The sequence below is a fragment of the Theropithecus gelada genome, chromosome 20 (assembly GCF_003255815.1).
Source record: "Theropithecus gelada isolate Dixy chromosome 20, Tgel_1.0, whole genome shotgun sequence".
NCBI lineage: Eukaryota > Metazoa > Chordata > Mammalia > Primates > Cercopithecidae > Theropithecus > Theropithecus gelada.
The window spans coordinates 33,923,443-33,943,884 of NC_037688.1; the positions used below are offsets into that span (position 1 = coordinate 33,923,443).

At 38.4% G+C, this 20,442-nt stretch overlaps 1 protein-coding gene across 1 annotated transcript in view; it reads left to right on the forward strand.

Annotated features, from left to right (window-relative positions):
* Positions 1 to 20,442, forward strand: part of CNTNAP4 (contactin associated protein like 4) — a 292,160-nt gene that overhangs the window by 54,878 nt on the left and 216,840 nt on the right. The window contains exon 3 of the mRNA XM_025369727.1: positions 20,229 to 20,422. Within this exon, the coding sequence (XP_025225512.1) occupies positions 20,229 to 20,422 (194 nt within the window). The remainder of the gene's footprint in view (positions 1 to 20,228; positions 20,423 to 20,442) is intronic.

A 20,442-nucleotide genomic window follows, 5' to 3' on the forward strand; every position in this document is an offset into this window, starting at 1 on the left:
TTTAGCTTGTGGCCAGGTAGCGTTTTGACAAAAGATTTTCTCAGAAACTAGTGGAGAAAAGCCAAAATGAAATAAAACAAAAGCCCCTCCCAGTTTGTGCAGATTGGCTCTGTGTTGGGGCACCACTTCGCCAGGCCATATAAAACTCTGCCTTATCTTTGACTTGCTGCTCACACACCTAATCCTGTAAGTTAGGTTCACTCTTAATCCCCCAAACTGTGTCTCTGATGAAAAAGTAGAATGAACCTTACAAGACTTTTAATTACCCTTCAGACAAAACTCTAATACTACAATTAAACTTTCCTAGATAAAGCACAAAATAGTGCTTTTTAATATGGATTTTTAAATATTTTTTATATAATGGGAGTAGAACTACATATGTATCAAAGTTGTACTTCTACTAGCGAAAACACATCTTATTATTAATGTTATCCTTTGGGAAAAAGTACAATATGCTGTTTGCAAAATCCATCTATCAAAAGACACTGTCAAAACCCATTATTTTTAGTGGCTTTGGATGTGCAGGATACAATATTCTGAGTAAATGTTAGTAGACTCCTGCTTTATTCAATATGAGAGCTACTTATTTTCTGAGTTTTAATTCTGTTCCTGCCTAGATAAGAGCAAAACATTCAACCTTTCAATCTGGTTAACCTTGATAGCTCATACTGTAGGAGCCATCAAGGCTAACCAGATGGAAAGGTTGAATTTTTCTAGTATTCTTGATCATTTGGTGTATTGTGTTGTAGATTGGAAAATGCTGTGGATCGGAATGAGGCAAGCACTCGATAGATACCAGAAGCTTTATTCCCAGAGGAGAGTTGGCAGACGGTTATCAAACTGAGGTCACAGGGGAGAATAGGGTGCGGTGAGGTGGGTTATTTTCATTGTAATGTGTGAAGTGATCAGTGGATTCTGCTTTTCTGCATGACAGTATGCTGGTTGATGTTGTGAAAGGTGAGCACATAAATTTCTGCAAGAAAGGATGAGATAAAAACATCTTAAGTGACAATAATAATTGCCTCAGAGGCTATTTCTATGTGTGAGATGATGTAGAAATAGACACGATATCCCTGCAAACCCTTCATCTCCCACCTAGCTCAGACAGGCATGAGTCACTCAATGCTTAAGAGAAAGCAGATCACTGCACAGCTTGGGAACATAGCTCAGTGCATACCCTTAAGGCTTAAAACATAAAGGATTTGAAAGGGAAGATGAGCAGGCGGAAGGCATCCCTTTTGTCCCTATCCTACTGAGAGGAAGGAGAGTTTGGAAAGGAAGGATGAGAGTAAGACATGAGCAAGCAAGTGTAAAGAATCACTTTCTCTGAAGCCCTGTCCTCAAACTGAGTCCAGAGTGAGAGGCTGTATGGAATCCTCCCTTCACATCCAGTTATCTGAATGTGAAAGATGTACTTAGAGTAGGTGCTTGGAGAAGAGACTGCCTGTCCAAAGAGAAGTCATGAAGTCATCCTGTTGCTGCCATGTGGAGGCTGCCATGTGACAAAAAACCCCTTATCAGCCCTGGAGAGCATGTGAGGAGAACTAAAAGCTGCTGGGGTACCAAGAAGCACAGGAGGTGGAGGCAGTGCTGTTGGCAAGGTCTCACACCTGGGATGGGTGTGAGATATCAAAATGTCATGACCAAGTACATCTGAAACAGACCAACTCAGAGCAGAGTGGAAGCTGCTTGATGATGATAGGATTTTTCACTGTCCAGGCAGAAGTCCAAGAAGTGTGGTCCTTCCCCCACCACAACGGCTCCTAGGACTAACTCCAGGGTTGATGGAAAGGTGGACAAATCCCTGTAGGCATGTTAAATCTAAAGGTGGCATAAATGTAATCCTGAATTGACTGAATAATCCGTGAACTGGACTGACGTCCTCTGGAATGATTAGATTGATTTTCTACATGAGAATACAAACTAAAAATAGAAAATTAGATTGGGTTGGGAAAAAATGCAAATTTTCACATTTGAGGCTGTAACTGAGAAATTCATAACTGTAATATTATTCTAACTGCTTTGCTTAAGTAGCTTATCTCAGAGATATGTACAGTAATCTACTGGCCTGTGGGAGCCTACTGTGAACATCTCTTCCCAGCTCAGCATTACCAAGTTGTTAGCTTGAAATCTTCCATGGAGGGAGCATTTACACCACGGGAATTGACAAATACAACAAAGCAAGACTTTCCCCCCAGAAGAACAAGTTATTAAAGACTTACCAGCATACCACTGATCGGAACTTATCACTCACCAGCAAAATATAATGATGTTGGATAAGAGATATTAGGCTTTATTTTAAAAATGGAACTGTGATGTAAAAGACCTGAACCAGGTTCCCAGGACTTCATTATTTGTTGCTTTCAAAAGTAAACTTAGCAATTTGTTGCTGTGTATATTTACAATGCACTTATATGTTCTTTAACATAGCTTAAATAACTTGTTCCCAGATGATGCACACCAACTAGGTGTGGTAAAAATATATATTCCAAGTTGAAACATTGAAACCTCCAGCTTTTGAGTTGACATGTTGGTTGATTTGTTGTTTGCTTTTTTGCTTAAAGGAGGACATTTCTTCATTCAGTGTCTATCTTTGATCAAAATATCCAGAAATCTGTTAGGGTCACAAAATCTTCTGTTTTTCTCAGTGACCTGTACACATGAATTAATTTTTTTTATTTAATTCATATCAAGAATAAGAAGTTAAATCAACTTTCTTTGGAAGCTGCCCATGCAGATCAGCCTAACCACTATCGAGCTGGGTATGGCTTGGTATGAGATTGCAAATACTATACTATCTTCTCATAAAACAACCTGAAATATTCATGAATATTAGTAGTGATCTTAAAATACTGTTTATCCTGTACACTTTAAATGTTGGATGGATTCTTTTTATTAATGTATCTAAAGTTGGTGATCAACATATATACCAAACACATACTAAGTGGATTTTGGATGCTGATAGTCTGAGACTTAGCTTTCCTTAGCCTTGAATGAAAGATTTTCTACCATCTGGCTCCATTCTCCTTTCCTGCCTTGATGACCATTGCCCTCCTCTTGCCCCCTCTATTCCCTTTACTCCCTTCACTCCCTTCAGTCCAATTACTGCCATGCTGAAAGATGTACCTCGCATTGCTTTGCCCTCATGTCATTCCTCTGCTTGGAAGGCTCCAACCCTTCACTGTGGCCTTTCAGCATCCCGCCCTGGAACCCAAGTGAAACGTTTCTGCTTCCCTAACCATTCAGCCAGCGGCGCTCTCCACACCCTAAACTTCTCAAGTGCTCATTCCATTTCAGTCCCCCTTGTAACCTGCATCACCTGCGGATGTGCTGTCTTATTATTTCATAAAAGAGGAACTCCAGGAGGAAATAACATCATCCGAGATGAAGAACAGACTCTGGAGACAGACTGTTTTCAGGGCTTGCCTGACTTTACTAGATCTTTGTAACCTTTCATAAGTGACTTTACCACCCTTTGGCTCAGTCTCTTCATGTCTAAGGTGGGGAAAAAAATTTCCATAGTGTAAGACTATTGTGAAAATCAAACAAATGAGGACAGTGAAGCCCTTAGTACATTGTAGAATACGGAAGTGATCTCTGTTTATAGCCAGCAGATCCAGAGTCATTCCCAGCAATTCTTTTGATTATGTGCTGATAATTATATTGGTCACATTTTGGTTTGGCTTCTAGGATGAAAATTGAGGGTAGTAGTAATGATTAGAATGATATTAATAAGCCCTTGGACACAGTAGTTTCTTTGTTTGAAATTTTGTGTGTATCTAGTCCTAAAAGCTGTAACCAAAATATGCAATTAGGGAGATACATTCTATATGCTTTTCTATGAAAGGTGGCATTTAGAGATTTTTAAAAGAGTGGTCTTTTATAACTGTCTGGTGTCTTGTGCTGCCAGAGATCATTGAGCTTCCATAATGTTTATTAACAATTGGAAATGCCTTAAAGTGCGTAGTCACCCCCTCCCCATTCAACATATAACATCTCATTTCTGTCTCCTTCCTAGTTTAAAAAGCTACTAGGATAGATTATACATAGTGTTTAGATTATTGAAAAACATAAACTTTAAACACTTAAACACTACATTAATTTAAACTTTAAGATATTTATGTTGAGATACTAGATTACATTAATATTCAGCAAATACTCATTTATGCATTAGAATTCAAAACACGTTTCAGACACTCCAGAAAAGATTGATGGGAATTAATCAAAACTATTTCTTAGAAAAGAAATGACACAAAGAGAATTTAAGATCCTTTGAAATGTCGCCTTTGCTCATTACAAAGGTCTGTCATTTTACTTTTGTTACGGGAAAGACAAAGCTCTTATAGCCCTTTGACCTGAAGTTATATCAGAATCTATCTAATTTATTTCCATTTCTCTGAATTTGGCCGTATTAGAACAATAACAGCTCAACTAATGAGAAGCCTCACTTTTATGTTTGAGCAGTTCCCAAGTTTTGGTAAAAGTTCCATTCAAATATGGCCATGGCTTTCTAATATGAGATTTAATTCTTAGCTAGTAATTTAACAAACAAAAGCCAATTCTGTTCTTTTATATTACAAAGCTCTTATATGTAACAAGCTAAATAATGGGAAAGTTGATATTTTAACTGCAGCTGGGAGGTGGAGAGAAGGAAGTCCTGGCTGAGTGAGAGGCATAGGAACATGTGTAATTCAAATAAAATCGTGGAGAATGAGAACAGGTTTCATAGAGAAATGCACGGTTTTCTTAGGCTGCACTGTCAGATTGGGCTTGCGTTAAGTGCTGTGTCAAGAGGATGCCTTTTGTTACCAGGAAAAATACTATCCCACCTGCTTTTACCAAAACAACTCTGGAAACAACAGTGAGAAGAGACTGGTTATTTAAGAGGCACATATTAAAGATCTCTAGGAAGGGAAGGCCATCAAGTAGGAACATAGTTTCCCAAGTTCCTCTCCAAATCCTATACACTTACCAAAATCCCACAGGCCTTGCTTCCTTCATTCTTATCACCCAAGGAGAGCTGTCCCTATATTCTAAGTTATATCACTCCAGGTTATCCTAAATCTTTTGTTGTGGCTCAGGTTTCCTGTTGCTTTAATTTACATTTTTCACATTTCCTTTGTACTAATGACTGTTGGTTCTCAGTACCACCATCCAGAATGTTTACAAACGACCACCCTGGACTTTGCCCTATCCCTCTCCAACATCTGATTGTGTGCCTACTATTTATGGGTTACCCACATCACCAAGTCTTGCCAATTCTATCTCGCTAAACTTTGTCTGATGCTTTCGTGTCTTCATTCAATACATATTTATAGGGAGTGTCCTTTGTGCCAATACCTATTCTAGCATGCACACATCAGGAAGGCAGAGGCTTACTTCTGTTTTGCTCACTTTCATGGCGTTTGCCTGCTAGTAGAACACTATATTTATTCAAGCTTGAGAACTCCTAACTCTGATTAATACAACAGCCCCGAGATTACTCTTTTTCTCTTTGCTAAAATTTGATCAAGGGAGATCTGTCTACCCTGCCAATCAGCAATGCATTCACTTCTTAGAATCCTCCGGTGGTGCTAATTTTCCCTTCTCCACTGTTTAGTGTATCCTTTATGGCCCTTAAGATTGGCTCCTGCTCACCATTTCAGTCCCGTCTTTCCACACTAAGTCCAATTTCTAACACTTGATATTTTTTGCTCCAACTACTTCGGACAAATTGAAGCTCCTTAATGTGCTACAGCCACTCACACTTCCGGAGTTCGCCTCTGCTCTTTCAATGGAAAAGCCATTATTCCTTCTTCACCTCCTAGGTCATTCCTGTTAGTCCTTCAGTACTAAGTTTAGATGCCAGGTATCCCTGACATCTTCCCCAACTTTTTCAGTGTGAGTCTTTACCTCTTTTCTGTGCCTCTTAACTTAGGATCTTAAACCTGTCCTTACCTAGTGCAAATGCATTTTTCTCATACAAATACAGTATATTTTCTGTCTAGATGGTGTTCCATTGAAATGTACAAATTCTGCCCCCCACCCAATAACAAGCTGATAAACAGTGAAATTATTTTTTAATTGAATTGTTGAACTAATAAGGACTCAAACTAAGGTAGGGACAAAGCCAAGGAAAGGACTGTAATGGAAATGACTTTGAAGGTAAAACTGACCAGATTTGGCAACTTCTCTACAGTATTACTGAAAGGAAATAATTAGAAATGATTTTTAACATTTTTAGTCCGAATGAATGGAAGGCTAGAATTATGTGGCCATCTGGTTTTGACAGGAGGTAAAGCATCCATTTTTGAAATGTTAAGTTTAAAAAATCTATAGGTCATCCATGAATAGATATATGGGAGGCATTCACGATTTCGGATATGGCTTTCAAAGGAAAGATCAGAGCTAGAAAAATAGATTTAGTCTTCAGCATCCAAAAAAAAAAAAAATCATTGTAGCCACAAGCATGAGATTATGTAGTTCACTGAGAATGTAAAGCAAGAGAAAATGAGAGTTGTGTTAGCTTTTGAGTGAAAGTAAAGAAAAATAGCTCCATGGAAGGTGCTGAAAAGGGCTGGTCAGGGAAGTTTAGGAAAAAACCCAAGAAGTTACGTGTCCTATCGAGTCACAGAAGGAGGAGCTTGCCCTAGGTGACAGAATTTTGGTCATGACTTCTGATCTAGATATTTTTCCTGATGGGTTTTCTCTCAGTTCGTTTATTGACACAGAAGGATATTCCACAGATACAATATGTCAGCATAGCAGAAGCAAAAAGCTGCTGTTCCTTTGTTTCAAAAGCATCATCCCTGAAGAATCATGCAAATCAGAAATTCATTATGGAAACTGTACCTGTAAATCATCTGGGAATTCCCCTAAATATAATGCCCCTGGCTGTCATATTGTCCCTCCCATGTTTATATAAAGGAACATAAAATGCTAGAAATAGTGCATCCAGGCTTGCATGTAATTTTGCGAAAGTGATGGATTTTAAAAATTTCACAAAGGGCAATTATACAACACAATATTCTTCTTCTCAGTTGTGCATCTGTTGAAAGAAAAACTGGCATCATTAAATGAAAACAAAGTTTTTGACGTTTGTGGTTGTCTATTGAGCTTGGCTGACTCTATAAATACTGTATTTCCTAAAAGTATAAATTGATAATTTCTTTTTCTTTTTCTTTTGAGACAGAGTCTCGCTCTGTCGCCCCAGGCTGGAGTGCAGCGGGGCCATCTTGGCTCCCTGCAAGCTCCACCTCCCAGTTTCACACCATTCTCCTGCCTCAGCCTCCGGAGTAGCTGGGACAACAGGCGCCCGCCAACACGCCTGGCTAATTTTTTGTATTTTTAGTACTGGCAGGGTTTCACCATGTTAGCCAGGATGGTCTCAATCTCCTGACCTCGTGATCCGCCCGCTTTGGCATAAATTGCTAATTTCTTAAGTAAAATTCTGAACTCTGAACATACATTTCAAACAATGACAAACTGACCTTTTTTATTCTTAAGCATCTGTGGGTTACAAATTTTCAGAAAACAGATATAATAAAAGCAATAACGACTGCAACATAATTCATGCTAGTAATAGATTCTCCATTTTGTTTATCAAAATATTCGCTTTTCACAATTATTGTAGCTCTCCTCATGAACGTGCTTTGAGCTGCTTCTCCTGGGATGCCGTGTCTCAGCTGCCACATTCTCTGTGGTAACAGTGTGCAGGAAAACGCAAGGGTGTGGATAAGATTCATAGTATTGCCAGAAGCAATTTGAAATTGGCTAGGTAGAAGCACAACCTATTTTTTTATTTTTTTGGTCCACCTTTTCTGATCCAGAAAATGTTAGCATTAACTCTCATTCCCAGCTGGAAGCACTACTTTATTGTGACTCAGTGGATCAATATACACTTGGAACCGTGAACTATGATAGGAGACCTGACAATCCAATGAAAGGCCTCATTGGTTTGAGTGGAAAAGAGGTTGCATTGTGAGACTTTCTTTTTATCAAAAAGGACAATTTAGAACTTTCCATTATACATTACAAATAGACATAAGATGGAGATAAACAGAGCAAAATGATGTGTTTTTTTCCCTCTTCTGCGTCTTTCACATCCTGACAGACTTGATCATGATCCCTCAAAACCCTGGCTGATCTCTATCTTGGCAAAACCAGGGAAACATTCGCCTGCTTTTTCTAATATAGAATAATTAGTGGCATGTAATCTGAGAAGAGTTTTAAATCTCAGTTTAGGAGATACACAACAAGGACAATTAGAAGTTTATAATCACAGGTTAAAATCAGATTAATAAAAGCGCCTTGATTGGAAAAATCACCCACCAATGGTTTGTTGCGTTTGCTTACATTTGCACTCTTCCCCATTTTAACACGATGTAATACTAAAAAATCAAATATGTTGAAACTTCATTTTTTTTTGTCTGATGAGGTCAAGAAATCATTTAAAACACATTTAATAATCAAGAATAAGGCAAACAAATCTAAGTGTGTGTTAGTCTCCAGCAAAAGTAATGGTAATGTATCATGATTTTGACATAAACCTCATAATAGCGTATCTTTTCTCTACAGTTTTCATAAAATCATAACCCTTGTGCATTCCTCTCATTTGTTTGTAGGCCAGGAGCCAGATGGAACTAGCTGGGGTGCACGAATGTTACAGGAAGCAATTCATTGTGTAGTAAAAGGGTCTGCAGTTGAAAGCATTTCTAAAATTGAATGCGTGCACAGGGGAATATTGTACCTGCTAGCTTCAAACTCTGAATTCTATTTGCATACCACCCTATCAGTCTATTGTAGAACATATCTGTTAAAGCCAGCATGGATGTATGTGTATGTACACTGGGAACTGTGAAAATATATACATATATATATTGGCTTGTGTCTGTCTAGTTTGTAGTAAAAATCATTGTGATGCCCAATGAATGTGGAGTGATTCTGCCCCAGAACGTGACTGTGACTGTACCAATGCTATACATATGGCAAAATGCTTTTTGAACTGGATACATGCATTAATTCTTGTGACCACCTATATATACAGGCAAACAACATTATTCTTGGTAATCCACATATCGTTTTATAAAGTCATAATATGTAAATGTATCAGCAGATTTGGAGATGTTAAGCACCCAAAATACTCATGCAGATACAGTGAGATATCTTATAGTACTACTGCAGTGTATTAATCATTCAGATCTGAAATACTGGTTGATACTATTTTCTCAGGCCAGTTCTAAATCCCTGAGTCTGAAGGTTATATTAATAGTTGAGGAATAACACAAAATACCCCATATTTTTCAGTGTTGTCAAAACTTGAGTAGTTATGAGTATTGTCAAGATGAGAGAGATTCTATTTGTTGTTTCATCCAGAGACTATTTTCCATGTATGATCATATATGAGATCATCTCAAAATGCCTAGCCTCTGATAGATAAAGTCACCTATTTTGGTTGTGTCACTTCCTTCTAGGTAAACACGCAGATTTTCTGATTTCCTAACCTTCTACTCTTTTCCAAAATGACAGTGGATATGTAATGAACTCACATGATGTCATGGCACGACTAGATGGGGACTCTCCTGGCTAATGTTGGTTATTTTGCTGGTGACTACCACAAGATTATTGGTTGGATCTCTGTGCCCAGGACAGTGACATCTGCTGAGTCTGATTGAGTTGATTCTAACACTTGACATTTATTGATACACACTATGACATTTAATGACCCATCTATTCCTTTGAATGATCTCTTGGCAAAGACCATCACCTTTTACTGGCTGGGCCCCATGGTACTTCTTGTTGGCTATTCAGAGTTCCTGAAGCTGGCTGTGACTTTCTTTTGGCTAATGGATGAAGCAGTTGTGTAACAGCCTTTGCGTATTGCCACTTACCAGGAAGAATTCCTCTGGCTGGCTCCCAGCCAGACCCGCATTCACTTCTAGGCATTGCTCTTCAGCTTCTCTTAGGCTCTGATTGTTGAATGGTTAGGTTACTGGGGAATACAATTCGTTAGGCAGAATCATGAAAAACACATTATTTTAGTTAAAACAAAGCAGTGACTTCCTGTCAAAGAAAAATTGCACTGGATTGAGTGAAGCAGTCAAGGAAGATTTTATACAAAAGTATTGCAACAGAGGTCAAGAGTATTGGGAGAGAGATTGAACTCAATTCCGTTGAAACAATTCTGTTGAAGCGCTGGGCTGAGCTAGTGGAAATATACTGGAGGACATTGGGGAGGGAGGGGATTTGGCCAATGTGATGAGGCCATCTGTGTTTGCTAATTGGATCTTATGTAAGTTAGGCTCCTACCCTCCCACAGAGCCTGGAAGATGGAAGTCCTATCTTTCTTGATGATTACATTTCAAAGGGGTGGCTCCCAGGTCCTTGAGAAAGATATCCCTGGATTGTAAAACTGGCAAGGGGTTGGATGAAGATTTACACCTCAAGGGGCAGAGACACAATTTACAATCATAAGTTTTATAAAGTAAATGCTGTAAGAAAAGGGAGGTCAAGAGCTTAAAGTCAGAAAGAAACTTGTCTATAGTTGAGCTGAGGGCAATGTTAAGGCTGTCTTGATCACATGCATCACTGATAATGTCCCTTCTTGCCTCTGAAATAAAAATTATTACAACTGTCTACAAGCCAGGGAGCAAGCCCTTACCAGGAACGGAATCTGCCAGCCCCTTGATCTTGGACTTCTCAGCCGCTAGAACTGTGAAAAATAAATGTCTGTTGTTTAAAATAAATAAAGAAATCATGTAATTCAATAAGATAGTGTATTCAAAACCGAATTAAACGAATACTTAAGCCCAGAGGTAAACAAATCTCATGAATTGAGAATGTAATGCTATATTAATGTGTTTTAGCATTTACTAATTGAGGAAATAGTAAATGATTTAATCAATCGAATGTCTGAAATTGGTTTTGCACTTTACCTTTTTGATAATACTATGCCCTAGTAATGCTGGCTTTTCTACCATTAAGGGGAAATGATGTCTGCTGGGTACAGGAGAGTGACTTCAGTTTGTTGACCCAGAAGGAGTGATATGAGAATATTTGGCTCATGACAGCTTATCATCTCAGTCTGGCTAGGGAAGATAAAAAAAAAAAAAGAAGGTAGAGAAGCGAAAAATGGTTTTAAAATCTCTGGGATATTGCCAGTAGGCTCTCTCCGATGCATGATGTCATTTACTGAAATGACCTGCCTCCCTGTAAAAGATCTAAATCAAAACTTTTAGAAAGGTATTATAATGGGCTTAGAAAGCAAAACATGGGCAGATCCTGATTATCATCTGAATTTCTAGACATTATGTGCTAAAAATCATTTTTCCAAAACTACTAGTTTGAATGAAATAAAACTTTCTGTGGTAAAAACAAAATTAACGTACAGAATTTGGCATATTTGTAACTTTATTCTAGCCTTCCAGGGGAAATTTGGCTGTCATAAAACTTGCAAATCAAGTACACAAATCAAAATGCCTGCGTAGAGAAAGCTTGTAAATATTTACTTTTCAAAGCCCTGCATTATTAAAGATTTCAGAAATGTCCAGTCTGGCAATACAGGAAGTAAGACTGAAAGTCAGTCTGCCAGTTTGCTGTGAGGGAAAATTGATTGAGAGCAAAGAACTGAAACAGGAGACAATTTAGTGAGGTATTATTAATTAAGAACCTTGCTGGGGAGTTGAAGTGAAAAAGCATCTCTTTTTCATCGTATCAAAAATTCCAAAACAAAGCAATACATACATCTTTGAAATGTGGTTTACAAGTGATTAAGCTGTGTAGGTGTGAGGCAATTTTGTGTGTGTGTGTGTGTGTGTGTGTGTGTATTTCAGCTGAGTGCTTAAACTTCTGTTTGAAAACTGGATAAAAAATACCGTGCAGCAAAGAAAAGTATTCTGTGCTTTCAGTTTGGTTACAGTACCAGCTTTTTCAGTAGGTTGTATAAATTTAGACCATGTTATTATACCCACATGACTACAAATTTATTTCAATCTTACATGCAGTAAATACTTTTTTAAGCACCTACTCTGTGTCCAGCAATGTGCCAGACACTTGGGGTCTGTCAATGAATAAAACAGGTGAAGACCCCTGGTCTCATTGAGCTTATATTCTAATAAATATAACACATAAACACTAAATATATGACATAAAAATCATATGCTATATTAAAAGATGGAGATTTCTGTCCAAAATGAAAAAGTGGTTCAGGGGAAGACAAATGGGAGTATCATTGTGGAGCAGAAGAAATTTTAGATGGGGGAGGTCAGGAGATACAAGCCTCTAAGAGAGGGTAGCATTCAAGCAAAAGACTTATAGGCAGCAAAGGTAATAGCCCAGAGTGTCTCAGAGAAGAGCGTTCCTGGAGAAACAAGAGCTTAATAAAGCTCCTGAGATGGAAAATGACTGATGTTCAGTTTATTCAAAGAACGGCAAGGAGGCCATTGTAAATGGAGACCAGTGAACTGGGAAGAAGAAAAAGAGAGGTAGAGATGATATGGGGGTGGTTTAAGGGGGCAGATCATTGAGGACATTGCAGATGGCTAGTGAGAACTTTGTCTTTCACTCTGTAGAGTTGAGAGTTCTTGCAATATTGCAGTATTTTGTGCACAGGTATAATATTTCACACCTGTCGTGTAGAGAAGAGAGTCTCAGTGGGCACAGGAAGAGAGAGAGAGACTTATTAGGTGACTGTTGCAAGAATCCAGGCTTGAATAATGTGGCCTGAATCAAAGGAGCATCCAGGAAGGCAGAAAAACAGCAGGATTCTTAATAATAAAGTAGCACCAACAGCATCTTCTGGTGGTTTTGTAGTATGGTATGAGAGAAAAAAAGAGGTCATGTGTGACTCGTTTTTTTTGTACTGAGAAACTGGAAGGATAAGATTACCATTATATGGGTCTGGGAAAAGGTGTAAATAGAGGAGGATTCAGAAGGAGAATGGAAAATCAGTTTTGGAAATGTTAAAGAGATCAAGTAGAATAGAATACACCAGTCTTGGGTTCAGGGAAGGGGTGTAGGCAGATTTATGAATGAGGGAATTTTTGACATGTGGGTAATGCTTAAATTCATCAGCCTAAGAGAGATCACCAAGGAGTGAATGAAGACAGAAAAGTAGCAGAGCAGAAGTCTGAGACCTGGAGAGTCTCAACTTTAAAAAATAATGTGAGATAAAAGAAGAAACCAGCAATGAGAGCGAGAAGGGGCAAACAATTAGGTAGCAAGACAATTAAGAGAAGGTGCTTTTGTGGAAGCTAAGTGGGCAAAGTCTCTTCGGGCATCAGGAGTGGTCACCAGTATCAAACGCCACAGATTGTCCATGTGAACAGAAGTCTGAAGCCTGACCACTGGATTTAGCAACATGGAGTTCTTGGTGACTTTGACAAGAGCACTTGCAGTTGAGTGGCAGAGATTGAAAATCTGATCAGAGTTGACCCAAGAAAGAATGGGGTGAGAAAAATTGGAGAGTGATGTGGACCTATATTATTTCATTAAAAGAAGCAAAAAAAAAAAAAAAAAAAAAAAAAAAGAAAAATTAGAACGGGGTCAAGAGAAGTTTTTTCTTTTAAAATGAGAAAAATAAGAGCATGCTGATGCAACAGTGCACTGATGGGAATTATCCGTTAAAGAGAAAATAAAAATAATGAAGCAGGAGAGAGAATTGTTGAAGCAGTGACTGTGAGAAGGATAAGCACAAGTAAGGGGCCCAACGAATGGCTTATGTAACTAGAAAGCACGGCAAACACTCTGCAGGCACAGCAGGACCTAGCAGTCCTGATCTTGTTTTCAGAACTTGGTCTCACTTCATTTCTCAACTCTCCTTCTCTCTCTTTTGGCCTCCCTCAGACAGGCTTTCCACAACAATAGCTCCTACAGCTTGATGCCTGTATCTTATCTTCTTAGCATTAATAGCAGAAAAGAGTCTGTTCTCCAATAGTCATCACAAAATCCTGAAATTGCTCTGTAGTCATGGCTCAAGGTCACCTGCCCATCCTTGAAACAATCACTGTGATCAAAGTAGGCAAGGTCAAAATTCAGAAGTAAACATAAGACCAACAGCAACATACACAGCACCAGTAGAGTCACGTTCTCTTCCAGCTGAAACAAATGACACTGGTAAAAATACAAAGCTATTAAAAGGCTGTAAATGGTGGCCTGGGGACACCGCACACCATTTAAGGGAGCCAAACAAATATTGGCACCACGTTCTTTCCATTTTCTTACATTATTATAATTTTATGTCAAGATCAAAATGATCTGGGCACACTTGGACTCTTGGGGAAATCTAGATGAAATCACATTTGAAAAAAAGTAATTATCTTGGAGGGAAACTTTCCTATGACAATTTTAATTAAGCCAATTATTTTCTAGGAATTTAGGTATCCTAATGGTGGCTAGAACCGTCATTCAATTATGTTCACTTGTGTTTTGTGTCCTTGAACATCTGTGTCCTTCTACACTTTAAAATCTCGGGGAAGAAATGTAATTCCTTCTGTCTCTGCAGTCTCTGCTTGAATAAAGTTGACACATCGCCTTTACTGATGACCACCAGGAATGTCTGTCATGCCATTTTTAATATTACTACGGGACAAAGGTGATTCTTACCTATATTTAAAAACTCCAACTAAGAGTATTTTTTCTTCACTTTTTCCTTTTGCTTCCCTGAAATTTTAAGATGTGTCTCCCTGACCAGCACTAAATACTGGTGATATTTAGTAGATGGGATATATGAGTCTTAAACATAATTCAGCCAGCCAGGTAATTTATAATTAAATCACGCTGAATAAATTATTTGAACATATTCTTGGGATAAAATATACTACTATGAGGCAAAGATAGTTGTAATTACTCCAGGGGTAAAGAATGAAAAATGGGGTGATTTGTAAAGTGACATCCTCCCACAGATTAAAATAGTATTAAAAGTAAGTAATTTCTCACCTGCACTAAAATATTTGCATAGTAGTTGGAAAATTTACTTAGCCTTTGTAAATATTTTTGTTTTTTTCTTTTTAAGAGATGTTAAAACATATTGCATCTCACAAGATAATTTTAATAATTAAGTTAATATAATGTATGCAATTTCTAGTAGTGTGGTTAGCATACAGTAGGCACTGGATAATTTTTAGTTTGCTTTTCTTACAATTCAGAACAACACATGTTACAGAAGCAAGTTCCTCAGAAATCTGATGTTGAAAAGTGGTAGGCAACAAATAAAAGAGATGTTGTGTTTTGTGGTCAATCAGTTACTAATTTTTTTTTCAAAACTCAACTTTGCCGTGATCGTAACTCTCTTTGGAGCTAATAGCAGTAATAATTTTCATAATTCAAAACACACTAACTGCCACATACTCTGATGTTGGTTGAATGTGGGAGAAATCAATAGGCTCTTAATGTGCTTTTAAAATGTAATTCTCATAACAATACTACAGCATTTAAGAGTCTTGTGAATGGGGAGAACTTTTATTTTTAAATGTGAGCTTTTAGGCTGTAATATGAAGAGTTAAGACATTTTTCCATTTGAATAGATTTATGATGCTTTATTATGCCAAGTCTCAGTAACAAGGTTAAGGCAGGAGAAAGAGGAGGGTGGAACAGGGAAAGGAAACCTGCAGTATGGGGACAAATATGAACTGGTGGGGGCAAGACTCTTGTTTTTGTTTTGTGGGTAAATTATCATTCACCATGGAAGAGAAGGGGTTGAGAAAAGATGGTCTTTAGTTTCATAAGAACTGGTTTCTTATGATATTGAATATATTGGCATACTAAAATCATGAGCTCAAATAACACTTAACCAGCAGCTAAAAGGTTTTGTTAATAAACAAAATAAATAAATACATTTTATTTTTTAGTAATACAGAGTTTATAATTTGCTGGAGTTAGTCATCACTTTCTCCATTGAAAAAGTAAATATGACAATAGTGTGTTTCTGAGGGCTGTGCGGTTTGGCGGTGGTCTCACAGCTGGTGGTCTAACCTCAGCTGCAGTTACGTTGCATTTCATGTCACTAGCTGTCATCATAGGCTGGCAAAAAAAAAGTCTGCAAAGAATAATCAATTTATCTCTATCGGTCTATCTGTCTAGCTTATGTCTTCCATTTTACTGTTTAGCATTTGTCTTAAAATTAGAACAAGCCTAACACTCTATCACACACTAATGCCATGTGCATCTGCAGAGCGGCACAGCTTAAAACCCAGTAGGGATATTTGGATTCCCTGTGGCCAACTTACCTGGTTGAAATTACTTGGTATAGCCTAGAAGCATCTGAATTTCCATTACTTTATCAGTGTACCTCGTTAATGATATAGCTTAATTTGCATACCAGTTGTACCTTTTCACCACAGGTAAGAAATTGAAATGTTCAAGGTCAATTAACTGTGAATGTTTCAAGTTGGCTGGTGCAGCTGTAACTATGAGCAGCGCTGGGAAGAGGGAGAGGTCGGTGAGAGGTTCTTTCTCCTGATGAGAATTGATGATCCGATTTTAACTTACTAGAATCACACTGATTCTTTTTTCCTTGCTGTGTTTCTGTCACGTGTTCGCTTTTTTAAAATACTGGCCTGTAGAGGCATGGAAATGCAAGGGAAATACTATGAAATTCTGGACTTTAGGAAAACATATTCTCAATTCTGGCTTTAAACCATTACAGTTAACTAGAAAGGACAAGAAGCAAACTAATCAGTGTTTTCTCAGAGGTATCAGCTGATACAGATGCAATTCCAAATGTGGAATTTCCAGGCTGAGATGGTGGCATTCTAAGGGCACTTCATTCACCCTTTCTTAACTTTTCCTTGTGAACAAACAAAAATGACAAAAATACAGAGAGATGTGCAGTTGCAGCAATAAGAGAATTAAAGATACTTGATTAGCGCCAGACCCTAGATGACTTTCAATTTGTAAAGTTTTGACAGGGCCTGGAGGGAAAGAATAAAATTAGATAGGACAGTGGAGGGAAATATGCATCCATGTGCCATGTCCATCATGTGCCTGTACTTCAAAGACGTGGTCCGTTGTTAACTACAGGAAGCGAAGTTAACCCTACTGCCTGGTAGCTTAATCCTGAGGTTCCCTGATCTCTGTCAGCGTCAGCGAGTCTTTTCTACACCACTGGGAACCATTGATTCCCATCTTTGCATCCTGACACTATGAGAGGCACTGTTGTGTCCTAGTTAGGGGTATGGTGCCTCTTGACTGCTTCACGGGTGAGGGCAAAGTGTTCAGACTCTTGGTATCTGATGCACCATCTACTATGTAGCTTGCACTGAGAATTAATTAACAAGGCCTTCACAAAGTGCCTGACAAAAAGGACTCCCTTGCTCAGCAAATGGGAAGTAATACGGTATTAGAATAAGTAGAGGAGGATAGATGGTGTTTCGTCACATCCTGAAAAATGAAGGATGGAGGAAGCATTGATTCAGATTTTAAAATAACGCCTCAGGAGCAGTTCCCACAGAGTTCAAGAACTCCCCGAGCTATTTGTGGCAGGGTGCTATTTAAAGTGTACTTCAGATCATTCAAGAACACATTCCGTATAAACAACAGTCTGCAAGGGTAGGAAGTGCCCTTCGTGGACACCAGGGTCGTGCTACACAAATGACCCCGAGACACCCAGGGACCATGTCTAGGCAACAAGCACTCTTGCTTAAAAGATGAGAATAATTCTCAGCAAACTATAGCAAGAACAGAAAACCAAACACCGCATGTTCTTACTCATTGGTGGAAATTGAACAATGAGAATACCTGGACACAGGAAGGGGAACATCGCACACCGGGGCCTATTGTGGGGAGGGGACGGGGAGAGGGATGGCATTAGGAATTATACCTAATGTAAATGACGAATTAATGGGTACAGCACACCAACATGGCACATGTATACATAGGTAACAAACCTGCACGTTGTGCACATGTACCCTAGAACTTATAATAAAAAAAAAGATGAGAATATTGTAGTTTATAAGCATAAAGGTAGATAATATTGGTGTACAATGAAACTGCACCCAAAATCACAGGTTCTTTAAGAGCAAATACAGAGAAAATTAAAAGTCAGAACATAAACAAAAATCAAGTATGTAAAAAATTTCTGGTTCCACAAAAGAGGAAGAACATTGTGCTTTTGACACATGGAGTGGAATACACTTTTGAATAATGATTAACTTTAAGAAAGATGGAAATTTGATGATGTATCTAATTCTAAAGACAGCATAGTAAGAAACAGGGATTATACCTGAATGCAAACAGTCATTAGTGTGATGCCGTCAAGAGAGAACCTTCTTATAATATAATGTTTAAAAAGAATTTCAACTTATTTATTTTAGATTCAGGGGTACATGTGCAGTTTGTTGTAATATAATTTTTTAAAATGCTGCTTTGACCCAGTTTTGACCCTGGCTAGGACTGGGCACTTTCCTTTCTTAGCAGCTGATGATGTCCATATTCCAACCACTTCCTTTGTTAGGCTCTCACCCTTTGGGGTCACTAAGCATCACTGCTGGGACAGGTACCAGACAACTAGTGCCCTAGTGCCTCCTAGATAAATTGTTCAAATTAGCCAATTCACAGGAAGCCCACCAAGCCTAGCTAGCTAGCCCTACCCTGCTTGTCATACAGAAGCTGCCTCTTACAGCTCCAGTTTGCCGTTATCCTGTCCCCTGGTGCATCCCCCTGTGTGGTCCTGCCTGGCGTCTTCTCTTGGTTGTAGTTGTAAGTAGCAGAGTTCTGCCCTTCATCTGTCAGAGTGTCATTAGGCTATGTTCCACCATCAAAATAATCGTGAAGTCTTACAGAGCAGTTGTCAACACTGGTGTGTGCCTTCAGGTCCTACAATGGCATACGCCCTACCATAAGAGCAGACATTTATTGAGCATTTCTTTGAATGAGGTCTTGTACTCAAGGTTTCATAAAATGGATCGTATATGCCAAGAATAATGCTTGAATTAGAACTATATAAATTAATGGTAACCTGTATCTAAAATTCCAGACCTTATTATCAGAGCCTCAAGGTGAGCAGCAAAAGAATGGGGGAAGAAAATATGCTAACATTCTTATTTGGGGTGCTATGTAATTGATGTGGCATTTAAAACATTAAATGTTAGATAAATATGGATTCGAGAATGGGTCAAACCCTATTTCATAACTTTTACGATGATGATATGTTACTTGTATTATCAGCAATGTTAAATCTCAAAAGAATTCCCCAAATTATTATATTAAACTGGAAGAATGAAGCATCTTAACAAGATATAAAGGAGTCACATCTACAGTATTTTGGTGTGTGTTGGATGAAATATAACACAATAAATTATGCTCCACACATTACTTCCTTGAACATACATCACAACTTGTATTCTTTACTTCTGAGTGATCAAGCACAGCTTCCTCTATGATTTCCTTGGTTCTCTTTTCCCCCATCCTCTTATCCACTACCCTCCTCCCACACAGGATAGAATCAGTGGTGTGTTGGTAAACTGGCTACGGTGGGGGCAGGTGCTTATTTGCAGAGTTTGCAATTTCCGTGGTTTAAATACTCTCATCATGACCAATTGCAAAGATGGTTATGTTTAATAACTAGCTTGCAAAATTGAAAAGTTAATGATTGTCTCTCACAAACTGTTGGCACTGAGCTCCAGCCCACCACCGGATAGAGCATCTTCATTATGTTATTTTCTCCTGCACATGCCCCATCATTAATGTGTGTTTCAAACATGGTTTTCAACATCTGTCCCTCCCAAAAGACTGTAAATATTTTGAGGGCAGGAACTATTTCTTGACTTGTTTTCCCAGACTTATCAATGTACTTCCTTCTCTAAACATGATCAAAAGTAGATTTTTAGTTCCACCATAGCTTTAGTTCCTTCATAGCTTGAAGTTACTTCCTTACATCCAGTCCTGGGCAGAGGGGTAGGAGAGCAGACCATTACCCAGTCATGCATGTGTGCGATAGACATGCTAGTTCCCCGTGTTGGCAGGAATGTTCACCTATCAAGTTAAACATTTTAAATCTTCAGCAAGACCCCTAGTTCTCCCAGTTTTAGGAGGCTGTAAAACCTAGAAATGAACACAATTAATTAACATAGACATCATACAATTATACTAAATTTTTAACTCTATATTTTTTTACGATTATATAGAAGTTTCATGTTTTGGAAATTTAAGTTCCATAGAGGAATACAGTCTTACTGGCATTTCGACTGTACTAACATAGATTTTTAACTAACTCTCCTTTCTCAATTTTCTCCTGTTTCTATTTTTAATAAAAGGAGCTGGTGGCTGGTCTCCACTTGTGTCTAACAAATACCAGTGGTTGCAGATTGACCTTGGAGAGAGAATGGAGGTCACCGCTGTGGCCACTCAAGGGGGATATGGTAGCTCCAACTGGGTGACCAGCTACCTCCTGATGTTCAGTGATAGTGGCTGGAACTGGAAACAATATCGCCAAGAGGACAGCATCTGGGTATGTTCTTTAAAAAAAGA